This window comes from Sinocyclocheilus rhinocerous, unplaced genomic scaffold, assembly GCF_001515625.1.
Source record: "Sinocyclocheilus rhinocerous isolate Xijiao unplaced genomic scaffold, SAMN03320098_v1.1 scaffold931, whole genome shotgun sequence".
Lineage (NCBI taxonomy): Eukaryota > Metazoa > Chordata > Actinopteri > Cypriniformes > Cyprinidae > Sinocyclocheilus > Sinocyclocheilus rhinocerous.
Window position 1 is genome coordinate 375339 of NW_015657104.1, and position 15582 is coordinate 390920.

At 36.1% G+C, this 15582-nt stretch overlaps 2 protein-coding genes across 3 annotated transcripts in view; one reads left to right on the forward strand and one right to left on the reverse strand.

The window, feature by feature from the left end:
- Positions 1-1410, forward strand: part of LOC107720853 (centromere protein L-like) — a 3534-nt gene extending 2124 nt beyond the window's left edge. The window contains exons 4-5 of the mRNA XM_016528686.1: positions 619-1170; positions 1269-1410. Coding sequence (XP_016384172.1) covers positions 619-1170; positions 1269-1343 — 627 coding nt within the window. The 3' untranslated portion in view covers positions 1344-1410. The remainder of the gene's footprint in view (positions 1-618; positions 1171-1268) is intronic.
- Positions 1411-2808: 1398 nt separating this feature from the next.
- LOC107720852 (kelch-like protein 20) lies at positions 2809-11360 on the reverse strand. 2 transcript variants are annotated; one of them, XM_016528685.1, is made up of 13 exons: positions 11097-11232; positions 10919-10995; positions 9629-9995; positions 9276-9482; positions 7975-8133; positions 7431-7525; positions 6503-6618; positions 6190-6373; positions 5899-6042; positions 5655-5788; positions 4526-4734; positions 4328-4434; positions 2809-3819 (listed from the first exon to the last, which is right to left on the reverse strand). In XM_016528685.1, exons 3-13 carry the CDS (start codon positions 9962-9964, stop codon positions 3735-3737), a joined length of 1776 nt encoding a protein of 591 aa, XP_016384171.1. In that variant the 5' UTR covers positions 9965-9995; positions 10919-10995; positions 11097-11232; the 3' UTR covers positions 2809-3734. The 2 variants fall into 2 exon arrangements, with proteins under 2 accessions (XP_016384171.1, XP_016384170.1); XM_016528684.1 differs by lacking the exons at positions 10919-10995; positions 11097-11232 and adding an exon at positions 11239-11360.
- Positions 11361-15582: the final 4222 nt, after the last annotated feature.

Genomic DNA, 15582 nt, shown 5'->3' on the forward strand with positions numbered 1-15582 from the left:
ACGGGTCCTACTTCTTGCCTTAAGCCTTCTTTTGTTCCGCAGATGTTTTCCTCTTTTGTCGCTCAGCTCACTAATGTGAGGACTGAACGCTCTCTCCTTCATATCATGAGTAGACACGCCCCTTACTGCTGATTGGCTACAAGTTTGTTTTGCTAGCTCAGCTCACTAATGTGAGGACTGAACACTCTCTCCTTCATATCATGAGTAGACACGCCCCTTACTGCTGATTGGCTACAAGTTTGTTTTGCTAGGGGGCCCGAATCAGTTTTCTAAAGCGTTTTTGAAAAATTGCTTACCCCACCTTTAATCATTAAAGATTCATTAAATTTGGTGTGACAGTAGATATATTGACATTGCTACAAAAAGTTACTTTGAACTTTCTATTCCTCAAAGAATCCTGGGAAAAAAATACTTCTACAATAATATTAAGCAGCACAACTGTTTTCAACATTGATAATAATAAGAAATGTTTCTTGAGCACCAAATCAGCATATTAGAATGATTTCTGAAAGATGATATGACATTGAAGACTGGAGTAACGGCTGCTGAAGATTCAGCTTTTGAACAGTAGTTTATAAATATGCCACATTTATGTTCATTTTTCTCTTATTCCCTCAGATCCAGTCCAAACTAGTATTTGCTGCAGTGGCAGATGCACCGAAAGTTGTCTGGCGCGGTTGGCTCACATGTGTCAATGGTGATCCGGAGTACCTAAGGTCACTGCCTCCGGATTTTGTCAGCTTACCTCTGTTTTGCACGAGTGGACCGGAGTCTCTTACAACCCTGGTTAAATCTTGGTTCGAGAGGGCTTTTGATTGCAACTTTGGTTCTTTGGCTTTAAACTCCACCACTCTCAATTGGCTGGCTGCTCTGTGGACTGGTTGCCATCCCACCTGCAATATCAGGCATCTGAAACTGGCCTGGAGCCTTCCGACACAGCCACCCCTGGATGTCTCATATACAGTTAACCCACAGGATGCGTGGGAACTCTGGAACAGCATTCACCCAGAGGAGAGTACAGACGACCTGATCGACATTAAAGAGGTCCAGTCTTTCATCAACGGGCTGGAGACTCATTTTTTCAGACACTTTAAGATCTACCTGTCTGCTGGCACACTTGTAAAAGTATCTACCGTTCTGGGATCAGCACATCTTGATGGGAAAATCAAGGTAATCGTTATGTGTCAGTGTCCTATCTATTCATTGTTAATACAGCGTGTGCTGCATTGCATCTATAATTGTTACAGCTTGATTTTTCTCTCTTTCAGATCGGAAACAGTGACTACATCACCACCTTACTTACCCTGCTGACAGAATGTGCTCTTTTGAAAATGGCAACCTAAAATCTGCTTCCTACTTTAGATTTGTAAATGCATTTTTGGTTTGTTGGTTTTTTTTTTTTCTTTCTATGCCATCTAAACTTTTATATCTTTTAAAGCTTGGTGTCTCATATTTATTTTTTGTGCTGTAAAATATGTCTATGTTTGTTTTCCAGCTTTTAAAATTGAACTTTTTTTATTCTGTTTTCAGATGCCCGTTTTCTTTTCTTTAACTTACTAGAGTTTTATCAAGACAAATAACATGATATCTGTCCATAAGGCTTATATTAATGTGATACAACTCATTTATCACAAATAAATCTGATTATCAATTGTGTAAATTTATCCCAACTACATGTATTCTTATTTAGTTCACACAAATAGGCCTTAGTATGTCTATTAGTATATTGTAACATTTATATTTATACAAACATTTTGAACCCTTTAAAGTATGTAAATCACTTAGGGATATTTGTTATCGTTACACAATGAATAGTGGCTTGATTTTGGTTGTTTAGATGTGTTTTGACTCAGGGCCTCTGAAATTTTCTGATTACGTTTTACTAGCAGTGCCAACAATGTCAGAATCGAACAATCTAAATATATAACATTTTACAAAGCATGTAGGTAGGACTGGCAAGCAGAAGTCTGTGTTCTAATGTTAGCTTGGATTTTAAAAGATCTGTTTCTTATTTTGTAATTGATTTAAATCGACTGTTTGTGTTGTTGCATATTACTTTCTTTAATTTGCACTCAAAACATCCTTCATTAAAACATTTACATCAGAAAAGGACCTAAGATGTGCATAACAAAATGTATTTGAATAGAGTTACCTTTCGTCTCTCAAAGCACAAATCTAAGTAGAATTTTTTTATTTATATTTTAACAGATTTCCAAATTCGTTCAAGGAAAAATTGGACATTTAGATTCGAGTCTAAATCAGTGGTTCTCAAGCAGGAGGCTACAGGATGACTTAAAATTATTTAAAATAAGTTATATGCTTAAGTTAAATGCTAAAAATTACTATAAAGCATGTTAAATGTGAAGAACAGAGTACTTGGAATTTATTTAATTACAAAAATCACTGTTATTCCTATTGTATCTATTGACACTTTTAGTTTCAATAAAAAAATGTTTAAAAACAAGCTGCTTTGTCATCATTACAGCAGAAGTACCAGAGAAAATATTGTCTTGAACAATGGGGGGCCTCAGAGTCAAGAAGGTTGAGAACCACTGATCTAAACCTCATGGAAAAGGATGATCAACTATAAACACAATTTCAATATTGACTGCAAACATCTGGACTACTTTTCTTTGGATATTTTATTTACACTTTCAAAGTTTTGAAATGTATTGACAGTTGAACATCTTTAAAATTAAATAAGATCATGGAAGATATACTTTATGTAACCGTATTTCAACACCAAGATTAGAACACGTAACTGTCCTGTGGGAAGAAAAAAACTTCATTTAAAAAAATAAATAAATAAAATGTAAGGGCAGTTGTAATATTTCAAAGAGATTCATCCCATATTCAGTAACAAGCTTAACATTACATTTCTGACCATACATGCAGGCTACTACTGCAAACCTGTTTGTTCTTAAATTTCAGATTATGAAAAATCTATTTTTATCTTGGGTCCTCATACTTGCATAAAATAATACATCCAACAAGATAAAAAAAAAATACAAACTTTAATAGAAAAAATCTGAGTGGATTAAAGTGCATGGACTGATTCATTGATGCATTTGGTTGTATAAAAGTAAACAAATTGATAATATGTCAAACCTGTTGTTGACTGCTTCATTAGATTGCAATGTTTCAGGAGGGACTGCATTTTCAGTACACCAAAGAAAGAGAAAACACATCAACTAATCTGCTTACATCTGGTAAAAATGCAGAAGAACAGTTAATGCTCAGTGTACAGCTCCGTTCAAACCTAAACTTAAAGAAATGGTAAAGATATCACAGTGCATCCAATTCAGACTAGAACATCAATCGGGGAAACATTTGCTCATAAGAACGAGCGTCATTCACACCAATCCCCAGCGACGTGCGTTTCAGGTTACTGTAGTTATTCTTCAATGCAGTCAAACAGACCAACAGAAGTCTAGTTCCTTCCAGAAAAACAAACGCTCTGGCTGATGCTTTTCCAGCTACTGTTTCTCTCTTCGAAACACTGCCTTTGGCTATTCTCAAGTATGAAAGAGAAACCAAATGTAAAAACAAAATGGAGTGATGTTCTATGGCCAGGTGAGCCTCCTCAGAGCAGCTTCAGGAGATGGTATACCTTTGCCATCTCAGTAACTGGAGACAATACTCAGTTTTTAACAGGCTTTCCTCTTGCATGATGTGCAATGTCTATATGAGGCACAAGCTATGGTGAGTCATCTGTGAGATGGATACTGTAGGTGTTACCATATATGTGATTCACAGTGAGTCATTTTTATCACACCAACGCCACCTCCCAACCTCCTGTAGTTCATTCCACCATATAGCCTTAAAAAAAAAAAAACCATAAAAAACAATTAGCAACTGGAAAATAATGTATAACATGATTCAATATAAATAAATTTTAAATAATGTGTAAATGTTTTGTCTCACAAAACTGCTCATCAAGGCTGCATTTATTTGATCAAATATTTTAAAATGTAATTTATTCCTGCGATAGCAAATCAGAATTTTCAGCAGCCATTACTCAAGTCTTCAGTGTCACATGATCCTTCAGAAATCATTCTGATATGATTTGGCACTCAAAAAACATTCCTATTATTACTATCAATGTTGAAAACTTTGTTTCAACAAGTTGTGCTGCTTAATATTTTAGTGTATGCATTTTGTTCTAGGATTTGATGAATAGAAAGTTCAAAAGAACAATTTATTTGAAATGTAATTTTTTTGGTAACAATGTAAAAGTATTTCCTTTCACTTTTGATCAATGTAATGCATCCTTGCTGAATAAATGTATTACTTTCTTTAAAAAAATAAAAATAAAAAGTGTACATACCTCCATGTGTTAGCATCAGGATCATAGACTTCTATAGTTTTTAGGTATGTGGTACCGTCAAATCCTCCAACTGCCATCAACTGGCCATTTACTACTGCTAAACCAACCTAGAACAGCAGAGAGAATTGCTGGGCAATTCTTTTTTTTCTTTTCTTTTTTTTTTTTAAGAGGCTGAAACAGCATCAAAGATTCACATACCCCGCTCCTTCTGGAAGTCATCGCAACCACAGGCGACCACTGATTGGTTCTGGGATTGTATCGCTCTGCGCTGCTCAGTTCCGTGGTATCATCTCTGCCACCCACAGAGTAGATCATGTCCTGGTATACGGCACAGCCCAGGTGTTTCCGACGGGTACCCATGGGTGCCACTGTATGCCAGCGGTTCTCTTGAGGGTTAAACCGCTCCACTGCCAACAAAATCACTGTTAATAAACATTCTGCATCTTCTTAATAATATGACATTCAGCAGTCAACACTATCAAACTATTCAAACATTTGGAGTCGGTAAGATTTTTTTTTATGTTTTTGAAAAAAAGTCTCTTATGCTCACACCAAGGCTGCATTTATTTGATTAAAAATACAAAACGGTAACATAATGAAATGTTATTACTATTTTAATACATTTAATTTTTTTGTAATTTATTGCTGTGTTAGTAAAAGCTGAATTTTCAGCACTCTTTAGTGTCACAAGATCCATAGGAAATCATTCTAATATGCTGATCTGCCTCTTAAGAAACATTTCTTATTTTCAATGTTTGATGTCTTGTCAATTATTTTTGTGGAAATCGACATACATTTTACAGGATTCTTTGATGAACAGAAAGTTCAAAAGAACAACATTTATTTGAAATAGAAATATTTTGTAACATATAACAATAAAAGTATTTTTTTTAACTGTACCGAATCCAAACTTTTGAATAGTTTTGAATAAATCATTAGGGATGTTAAAAATACCAGCACTTTGATATCAATTTGACAAAGAATTCAATAGCTTTTTTTTTTTGCTGTGGTACTGAGAAATTTCACAAAAAGTTCCAACTTTTATTAAATTTGGTACTTGTATTGACTACAGCCACTGAAACTTTGAACAATAACTCATTTGACCAAACGGACAATTTCAAAGTTTCAACGCCAATACAGTAATGTTCTTTTATTTAATGATAATATCTAATAATTTAATCATAAAACTGTCAAAACACTCCTCGGCTGCATTCATTGTTAAAAACACGAAGACACATCAAATATTAACTACACATATAGCAATATCTGATCACTTTCAACTGGCTCCAATATTGCGGAGTCTGCCTCTACATCTTCCAGTATTTACCTGTGTTTAGTGGGGATGTGCCGTCTGAACCACCTACTGCGTAAAGAAAACCTCCTAATACAGCTACAGCTACACCCAACCGCCTGGTACTCATTGAGGCAACACGAGTCCACTTGTTCTCTTTCGGATCATACCTTAAAAAAAACCCCCGCAAATATCTAATTAAATCCCCTCCTAAAGGAAACTTCAAGCCATGTCAATTTAGATATTTAGATGATAACTGGATAATTATCTTAACCCTAACCTTTCTACAATGTTGAGACAGGAAACACCATCCTGGCCTCCCACAGCATACAGATACCCTCCCAATACAGCAACACCCACACTGGTCCTGCAGGTGCTAGTAGGGGCTACGTCACTGCTCCACTGGTTAGTCTTGGGATCGTACCTGACAGAGCCAGCAGAGGGCAGAAATGTTGAGTTTCATTTTTCCATCCATTATAATTTCATGTATTTCATTCTTTTGAGGATTCATTCATTGCATACTAGAATTGTGATAAACACTACTGATTAATTTGTGTCAATCAAGCAGCACCTCTCTACACTATTGAGATAAGATGAGCCGTCGTGTCCGCCAACTGCATACAACAGATCATCCAGAACACTGACACCAACTCCACAGCGCCGTTTGCTCATGGACGCCACCATCCTCCATTCATTGGTCTGAGGGTCGTAGCGCTCAACGCTTGAGATGGCATCACCACTGCACCAACCTCCCACTGAATCACACAAACAGAAGTCAGATCACACGACTGCAGAAGTCAGATGTGCCAGGGGAAATCTTGGAAAAAGTCAACAAAAATCAATCAACGGAATAAGAACTAAAATCTGCTTGCTAAAACACCCACCAGCAAACAGAACTTCTCCACAACGAATAGGCTTTCTGGGCCGGGTTCGAGGTCCCTGCATTAGGGGGCGCTCTTGGGGTAGCAGGAGGTAGTTCTTGGCTTCATCAACTAAGTCCCTACAGGGGAAAAACAAAGTATTGATTAATCTATGCTGTCACAGTTTAGAGATTGGAATGGAAATTTAAAATTTCAAAAGTGAATGCAGAACATATATTTTAATGGTACAGATTGATTGCAAATGGCTGTAAGCTAAGACAGACAACATATTTTTAATAAGAGGAAAGATTTATATCAAAGCGACCTAAAAAATATGAATTTGGCAAGGGCCCCCAAAAAGGTTTTATATATTTATTGAATATTATATTCAGTTTGAATAGTATGATTAAAGTACAAATTCCTCAAAATACAGCACTGTTTGTTTAGAATTGAACACTACGTCAGCTATTACGAAATATTCATGGCGAGAGACAAATAAAAAATAGAAAAAATAAATAAATACACATACAAATTTTTAAAAAGGTTTTTAAAGTAAAAAATGAAGACAAAAAATTAAACTAAGTCTGGTCTCACTTCATTAAAAACTTGTCTCATATAAATTAACTGAAAAGTAAGGAGACCTATATTAGTTAAACCCATCACCGCCTATTAAAACATGCTTCAGAGATATTGGGCTCTGGCAAAAGAAACAGAGGAGGATTTTCACCCATTAACAAAAACTTTATGTATTGAGATGGCCAGAATGTGAATAAAGGCTTTTTAACTTTTGGACCAGAAGAAGTGCCTTGGATTCCCTTTTTTCAAAAGTTGTTTCAAACCCAACCAAAGAGCACCTTCTGGGATTACTTCACAAGGTCCTTTCAGCAAGAAGCGCTTCAAGATGTCTCCTACAAAAACTTTATATAGTTTAGAAGGGACTGTACACACGAACCTACACTCCTCATCACTCTTGATTAGAGGATCTGAACCCACCGTCCCAACCAGAAACTTCGGGCTCAAAAGGGGAAGACGCACATGTTGCAGAACCTGTTGCCATGACAAAACAGATGAGAGGTCTCATGAATTATTCATCTCATTTATCTCTTTAATGCGAGTCTAACATAATTTACATGTAATTTACACAAAACCCTTTTTTTAATCCTATTGATATACGCTACCATTTAAAAGCCTGTCAAATAAGCATTATTAAAGAGATATATTATAGCAATATAATATAGAAATGATTACTTTTATTCAGCAGGAATGCTATAAATTGATCAAAAGTGACAGTAAAGCCATATATAATGTTATAAAAGCTGTTCTTTTGAACTTTCTTTTCATCAAAGAAACCTAAAAATGATGCATCACGGCTTCCAGAATAATACTAAACAGAACACCCGTTTTAAACACTGATATATTGCATTTTGTTTTATTCCAAATTTTGAAAATCTACCATAAGCAGTATGTCTATAGTGTTTTATATGCTAATATCTGACCTGTGGCAGCTGAGGCCTGCGCTCCTGGATGCTGTATTTAACCCAGGCCATTACAGCGTTAAACACCTGCTCCTCACTCCGAACATTGAGCTCATCACTGGAGATGATGTCTATCAGCTGGTTGGCTGGGAGCAGCATGAACTCTTCACTCTCCATCACCTAAAAAGCAGAAATTATCAAAAAATATTAATGTGACATGCATCTTTTTTTTTTACTTCACCAAACAGATCACAGTCTTTTGTAAAAAACAAAATACAGTTTATATATTCCCTGGGAATCAAACCCATGACCATGGTATTGTACATGACCCTTTTAAACTAAATGAAGAAATACAGGGGTGTTAATTTGATACCAGCAATGGGGGTTCGTCCCATGAGTCAAAAATAACAGGGTTGCACGGTCATCAGGGAAACCCTAAACTAGCTGATGGAAAAGTTGAGTGTAAGGCTAAAATTAGATACAGGGAAATCACAACTGAGGCTCATGTAGGGTTCCCAAACTTTCTGACCATTGTAAATTCTAACCGAAAACATATTTTTACATATCTAGAAACATTTATATTGACATTTCAATGACTCCTCCAAGCGTGGAAAACAACTTTTTTTAAATGTCCTAAATGTACAGGTTTTCTATTACTATTACAATTTAAAATATGTTTTCTTTTTTAATATATTTTAAAATGTAATTTATTCTTGTGGTGGCAAAGCTTGATTTTCAGTAGTCATTTAGTCGGACTCATTCAGAATCATTTAAGATGCTGATTTGGTGCTCAAGAAACATTTCTTATTATTATCTCAGTTGAAAACAGTTGTGCTGCTTAATATTTTTGTAGAAACTGTGATACATTGTTTTCCGGAGTTCAGAAGAAAAGCATTTGTTTCAAATAAAAATCTTTAGCAACCTTATAAATGTCTTTACTGTCATTTTGGATCAATTTAATGCTGTATTGCTGAATAAAAGTATTTATGTAAAAAGAAAAAAAGAAAAATCTTAATGACCCCAAACTTTTGAATGCGAGTATTGACGCACAATAAATTTATAAATTATCATTGACCAAGATTAATAAATGCTGTAAAAAATGATGTTGTTCATGATGACTAATCTATTAAAAAAACGAACCTTATTGTAAAGTGTTACCTAATTTGTAATATCACTTATGATTAACAAAAATAATATATTCAGACCTGTGCTACACAAAGACAGCAAAAACAAGTAAGAAATGGAAACAAAAAGGTTCAAGTTCAAAGTCACAGTACATTCAGAGTCAACACAATAGAGGGTGTGTGAAGGTCAGCCATTACCTCCTGAAAGTTATGTTGGGTGAACTTATCAGCAATACGCAGCAGCTCTCTGCAGGAGTGAGTGTCGGCGAAGGCCCTGATGCCTAAGCAGTTCGAGGGGTCCAATTGCCGCTTGAGGAATTCACAGCAGGCTTCCTGAATCTCTGCCAGTTGCAACAAGCAGGCAGCAGGCAGCAATGTCTGCACATTTCCCTCCTCCACAGTCACCTGCATGCCACCACACAACTTACGTCAGCTAGTTTAAAGTTTAATACTGAACTTCAATACACAGCATTTGTTTAATATCAAAATTGACAGTAACTGAACTTTCAATGCATCTTTAATATTCAACATACAGCAACAGGAATTCATACCTGCGAGGTATAAGCGAAGTCGATGAGCAGCTCCATGGCACGTTCATCGATATCCCGGATGACGACTTCCGTCTGCCGGCTCTCGGCCAGTTCCCCCGTGAACATGGCTCTGAAATAGGGGCTGCAGGCGGACAGGATCACACGGTGTGCATAAATCTTCTTGGCTCCAACCACCAACACCACATCGCACAGCTCTCTGTGCTTGCGGAGCAGGTTGATGACCTCCAGAGTCTGCCGAGGGTGCTTGTCGGAGACGTAGGGCATCCTGGCAGGCTGAGGAACTCCCTCTGGGAGCTTGTTGGGGTCACCAAGAGTGCAGCGACTTGTGATATCCATTCCTGTGGTATCTGGGCGTGCACTGGTACCCCTTAGGAACAAAAGAAATGGTCTTAGTTTATGCTGGTTTGATTCTCGTGTCATCTCGTTTGCCTTCTGTAGAGTGCTTATAGCTGAATTTAACACATTTTATAATTGATTAACTTTACAGTTAATGCACTGAACTGAATCAATAAACTTACTTGAGCTGAATAACGACACTACTCTCTTTTTTTTAGAGCGGCTTTAAAGCAAAATTTTAATTTGTCTCATAACTTAAGATGTTTGCAACACTAATTCTGTTATTTACCTGTTTGTTACTGTGAAGCTGCTTTTGAAAAAAAATGGTATTGTATTAAGCGCTACATAAATAAAGGTGACTTGACTGTGAGAAGTCAATTTGGACGGAAGTATCTGCTAAATGGAAACTATTTTTTGTATTATTTAAATACTTCCCTACTACAAGGAAGAAGAGATTAAAAAATTTAAAATCACACTTAAAATACATTCAAAGCAGGCCTACATGATTTCAAACGCCTCTCTTGTGCATGCATGAGCAATCTGAACGTTGTGCCAAAAATGTTGAGTTACATTAAAAAAATTATTATCTAGAGATCAAGCAGTTTGAACTCTATGCAAACAAGCTTGAAAACAGCATGACTAGCAAATATGCGCGCAACACACGCCCATAGTAAACATCACAAATGAATTAACTGACTGTATCAGAATGTGACGCACGTTTCTTAACAAATAAAAAGCACATAGACGTCTTGTATATTGACATTTAACTCTAGTGCTTTCTGTTTAAGACCTATTTAGTGAAGTTTAGTGATACAACTTGTACTCATGTGGGGTAACTGGTTGCTCTGGAGATTGAAATGTTGAAATGTGACAATGCAGCAAAATAGAAATGTGAGGCAAATACATACACAAATCAGCTCAATTATGTTATGGACGCTGGAAAGGCACTTTTAACGTATTGAAGATTGGTCGTGTGATGTTTGTAATCAATTTGTCAGGGCCCAGAGTACTCCTAATGCAAATCCCACGTGCTGGCAGATGCGATACACTTTAGGCAGAACTATTAAAATAACTGTATGGTTTTAATACACATAAGGTCAAGGTTTAAAGTATATCTGTGAACGACACTTACAGTTTACACACTGGCTAACGGAGTGTCAATTAGCCCTAGCTTAGCTTGATCGAAGTATCGGATTTGTACTGTTTTAGCATGTTTTTCAACGGTGGCGTTACGCACTGAAAGGACTATGACAAAAGAGGTGTGATTCCCTCACCTTATTTGTCCATTAAATCGGTCCAGATTGAATTTTAAGTCGTCGAGATTTGGCCAGATAATATCAAGACAACCGCTGGGTTTACGGGACACCGTCCACTTTTATTTTTTATTTTCCATTTTCCAGATGAGTTTCCTGACAGTCACAGGAAATAGGCGTTTTAAAATAAAAGTCCCGCATCTTTTTACGCACTACGGTGCCAGAAAAATGCGAGAAATAAAATTTGGAGACAATTTATGATTTCAAAAATCAGGAGTTACCTGTATGATCAAACCAGCATCAAATACAAAAGTTGCTGTAAATAATGGTTAAAGTAACTGAAACGATTACATTATTTTTGTTAAATGAAATAAAGGTAAAATAAACGTAAATACAATAAAAAAACGTATTTGGTGAAAAACCTAAGCTTAAAAAAAGAAAAAAGAAAAAAATAGTAATGTTGCATTGGCAACTATATGAAATACAATAAGTTAATATTTAATACTAAAAAATATTAAAGTTAAAACTGAAATAAAATATAAATAAATAAAAACACGTTTTCCCAGCACATTTTTAACTTTGTTGTGGAATTTAGGCATTATTATAATATTATGGGGGTTTTTTTCAGCTCCCACTTTAATCCTTATGTATCTGTATGCCTTTTGTTTGTGTGTGCGTGTCTGTCTTTAAAGGTGTGTAGGTTTCTGACAAAGACATTCTAGATGAGATTCAAATAAGCCTACATTCTTCCAGTGTTTATTGGAATGCTTTCAGACAGGTTTACAAGTCTCTCTCTCTCTCTCTCTCTCTCTCGTTGACACAAAACTTCATTTTGGACCATGCAAAAGGGAACCTCCCCTTCCTCAAAAATCTTATTTTGCTGCCAGCACCCAATCCCTGTATTTTAGTTTTGAGGTGTGAGGAAGGTAGAAAGGACCAAGAATAGTGTGAAATACCAGGTGAACACCAACATCAAATAGCCAATGAAACATCTGAGAGCAATGACATCTCTTGTACTTGTCCTGGCTTTTTTGTCTTACAATCACACACATAAAACATGTGTCATTCCACATAGGCAAAACACTGGACGTCAAGCACATCAGAAAAATAGCTCTCGGCTACTCTGAGATTGATATCACAGGGTCTGTTTCTCCCAAAATGTGTCCCCCTCCTTTCCCCCCCTCCTGGGAAAACAGCGACAACAAATTAGCCTTCTTTTATGTCAGAGCCTAAGGACGACACTTGGACAGCCCTGAGATTGTCCGCCCGAGTTCCCATGAACCTCACTAACCTTCTCTTTCAGTGCAGAAGGAAGCAGCCATTGTGCCAGCACCTGTTTCTGTGGAAATTGGTGAAATGATGGCTTTGTTAGGCATTGCCCAGGCAACCAGGAGAAAAGAGCATGAGGGTGAGAGGGAGGAGGAGGTGGGGCAGCTGAGGTTTGGGTGTGGGGGAGGGGCCACTGGACCTGTCCTGGAGGGCCCACTCTTGAGGAGAGGACTGCAGGGGACGTAAGGGCTGTGTTGCAATTAGGCAAAGTACTTATTCTTACCAGGTTGTTCCACTATGCTCTGGCCCTAACTACATTATAATAAGTGGAGTGTAAAAGATATCAAAGAAATAAGAGATTTACTATTCAAAAGTTTGGTATTATTAAGATTTTTTTTTTTTTTTTTAAAGAAATTAATACTTTTATTCAGGGAGGATGTGTTAAATTTTTCTAAAGTTGCAGTACAGACTTTTATAATGTTACAAACGATTTCTATTTCCAATAAATGCTGTTCTTTTTAACATTCTCTTCAGCAGAATCCTAAAAAAAAAAATTCATTACAGTTCCTGAGAAATATTAAGCAGCACAACTGTTTTCAGCATTGATAATAATAAGAAATGATTCTTGTGGACCAAATCAGCATATTAGAATGAGTTCTGAAGTATCACGTGACACTGAAGACTGAAGTAATGAGTGCTGAAAATTCAGCTTTGCCATCACTGGAATAAATTACATTTTAAAATAGAAAATAGTTGTAATAATATTTCAAATATTACCGTTTTTATTATATTTTGATCAAGTAAATTCAGCCCTTTTGAGCATATAAGATACTTCCTTCAAAAAAAACATTTAAAAATCTTACAGACCCCAAACTTTTGAACAGTAATATGTAGGGCTGGGTAAAAAATACAGATTTCTCGATTTTAATCGATTCTCATTTTTATGAAACAATATCGATTCATAAATCTCAAGAATCGATTAGTCTAGCCTGTCAGATAATGAACGGAACATTGTACCGCTGCTCCCATCCAATAAATCACAATAAGCTTCTTGATTTGTTACTTTTGATATGAAACAAAGTCTCAGATTTCAAATTCTGTCCATTTTATTGCAATATTCAAATATTAAATGCCGTTTTGGCGCTGTTTAATGTGGAGTGACAGATCGTTGTAGCGCCTCAGTTAGAAGCAGCAGCGCGAACAGATCGTCTATTCCGCTTTAAAGGGGTGATCGGATGCCCATTTTCCACAAGTTGATATGATTCTTTAGGGTCTTAATGAAAAATCCGTAACATAGTTTGGTTAAAATTTCTCAATGGTAGTGTAAAAAACACCTTTTTTACCCTGTCAAAAACAGCTCTTTTCAGAGCATGCAGTTTTGTAGCATTTTCCTTTAAATGTTAATGAGCTCTGCTGACCCCGCCCCTCTCTTCCCAGCTGCTCTCTACTGCCAACACACATTTCAGTTCAAACAACTTGTAAAAATGCATGTGGCATCCGATGACCCCTTTAATACCGGTTTCAGCATGAAATAAACATGAAAGAACATCTGAAGGTATTTTAAAAGAAAGAGCAAAACTTACCAAAATCCGTATCCTGACAAAAAACATGAGAAAGATGATAATAGCTTGTAACAATGTGTCACGTAATGCGTCACATTTACCACAGAAAAACATACTCGGTGACCATGAACTCATCAGTCAGCTAGAAAAATGAACTCTAGAGAGGAGCATTTTGCTAAATCTGCACCATATAACATATTCATTATAATTGTTTTTTTTTTACTGTACTTCAATGTTTAATTTATGTTTGAATAAATCCATCAAGTTTTTGTGACAACCACCATTTAAATGTTTATATTTAAAAAAAACTAATTGGAGTAGAAATATAATTTGTGTAATTTAAAGTTAGTATTATAACTTTAATATTACAAAAACTTTATTGAGTATATTTTAAGTGTTTGTATACAAATCAGCAAATTTCAACCTTCCGTATTATTGACTCTCATATATTTTACAGCATTAGTTGAGAGATTTTTTTTCCTTGAGAAAATTAGCCATGTCCTGTACCTGATATGTATCCAAAATAATCGATATTGAATCGAATCTAATCGAAATCGGAACCGAAACGAATCGCAAGCTTGTGAAGGATAATCAAATCGAATTGTGAAATTTGTGTCAAAACCCAGCCTTAGACATATGTGTATACATTTTTTATTTTAATATAATAGTTCACGAAGCTAAAACATATTTCAATCAAGCAAGGCTGTTAGGAGAACTTCACACTTCTGCTGGCTATAGGTTGTGCATCAGAGTCACAGTTAAAATCAATATAAATGAATAAATAATTTAAAGATAAATAAAAATAAATAAATAAATTCTGTATTTATATTCTGTATTTATATTTATTCTGTGTGGGCCCAGTATTTCCCTGGACCCTGGTTGAAAATGTTGAAAAAAAGTTGAAAAAAAGTTTACCAAGTTTACAAGGTCGACTAACAAAGCACAGACCAAGAGCTGAAGAGTAATATTCAGAGAAAGAGAATAACAGAGAAGTGATTCTCATTTCCAGAAAGGCACCATATGAGTGGAGCTACTGGAGGCATCACCTGAGTCTCCCACCAGAGGGCAATCATTTATCAGGAGTAACTGTGTTGAATGGAGAAATCACTGTAGTCCAGAAAAAGTGAAATTCTGAAGGGCAAATGAGCTGCTTTAGTATCAACAGAACCCATAAAAAAAATATTCTTATTATATAATAATCCAGTGAGATTTTTTTATGCACAAGGAGTCTGACAGCAGCCAGTGCTCCACACAGAAATCTGATCTCACCATCATCAGTCCGTCTGGAATGACATGAAGAAAAAAAATGAGACAGACTAAATCCAGAAGAACTGTGGCAACGTCTCCAAGACGCTTCAAGAAACATTCCTACAAATGAAATTACTATGAAGGGGAGATCAGATCTCTGCTGTCAGATTCCTTGTGCATACAACAATCTCACTGGATTATTACAATTAATGGCAAAAGGGATGTTTGGAAATGTAAACTGATAGTTCCTACTGACACACTACAGCAAAAGATAGAAGGGGGGGGG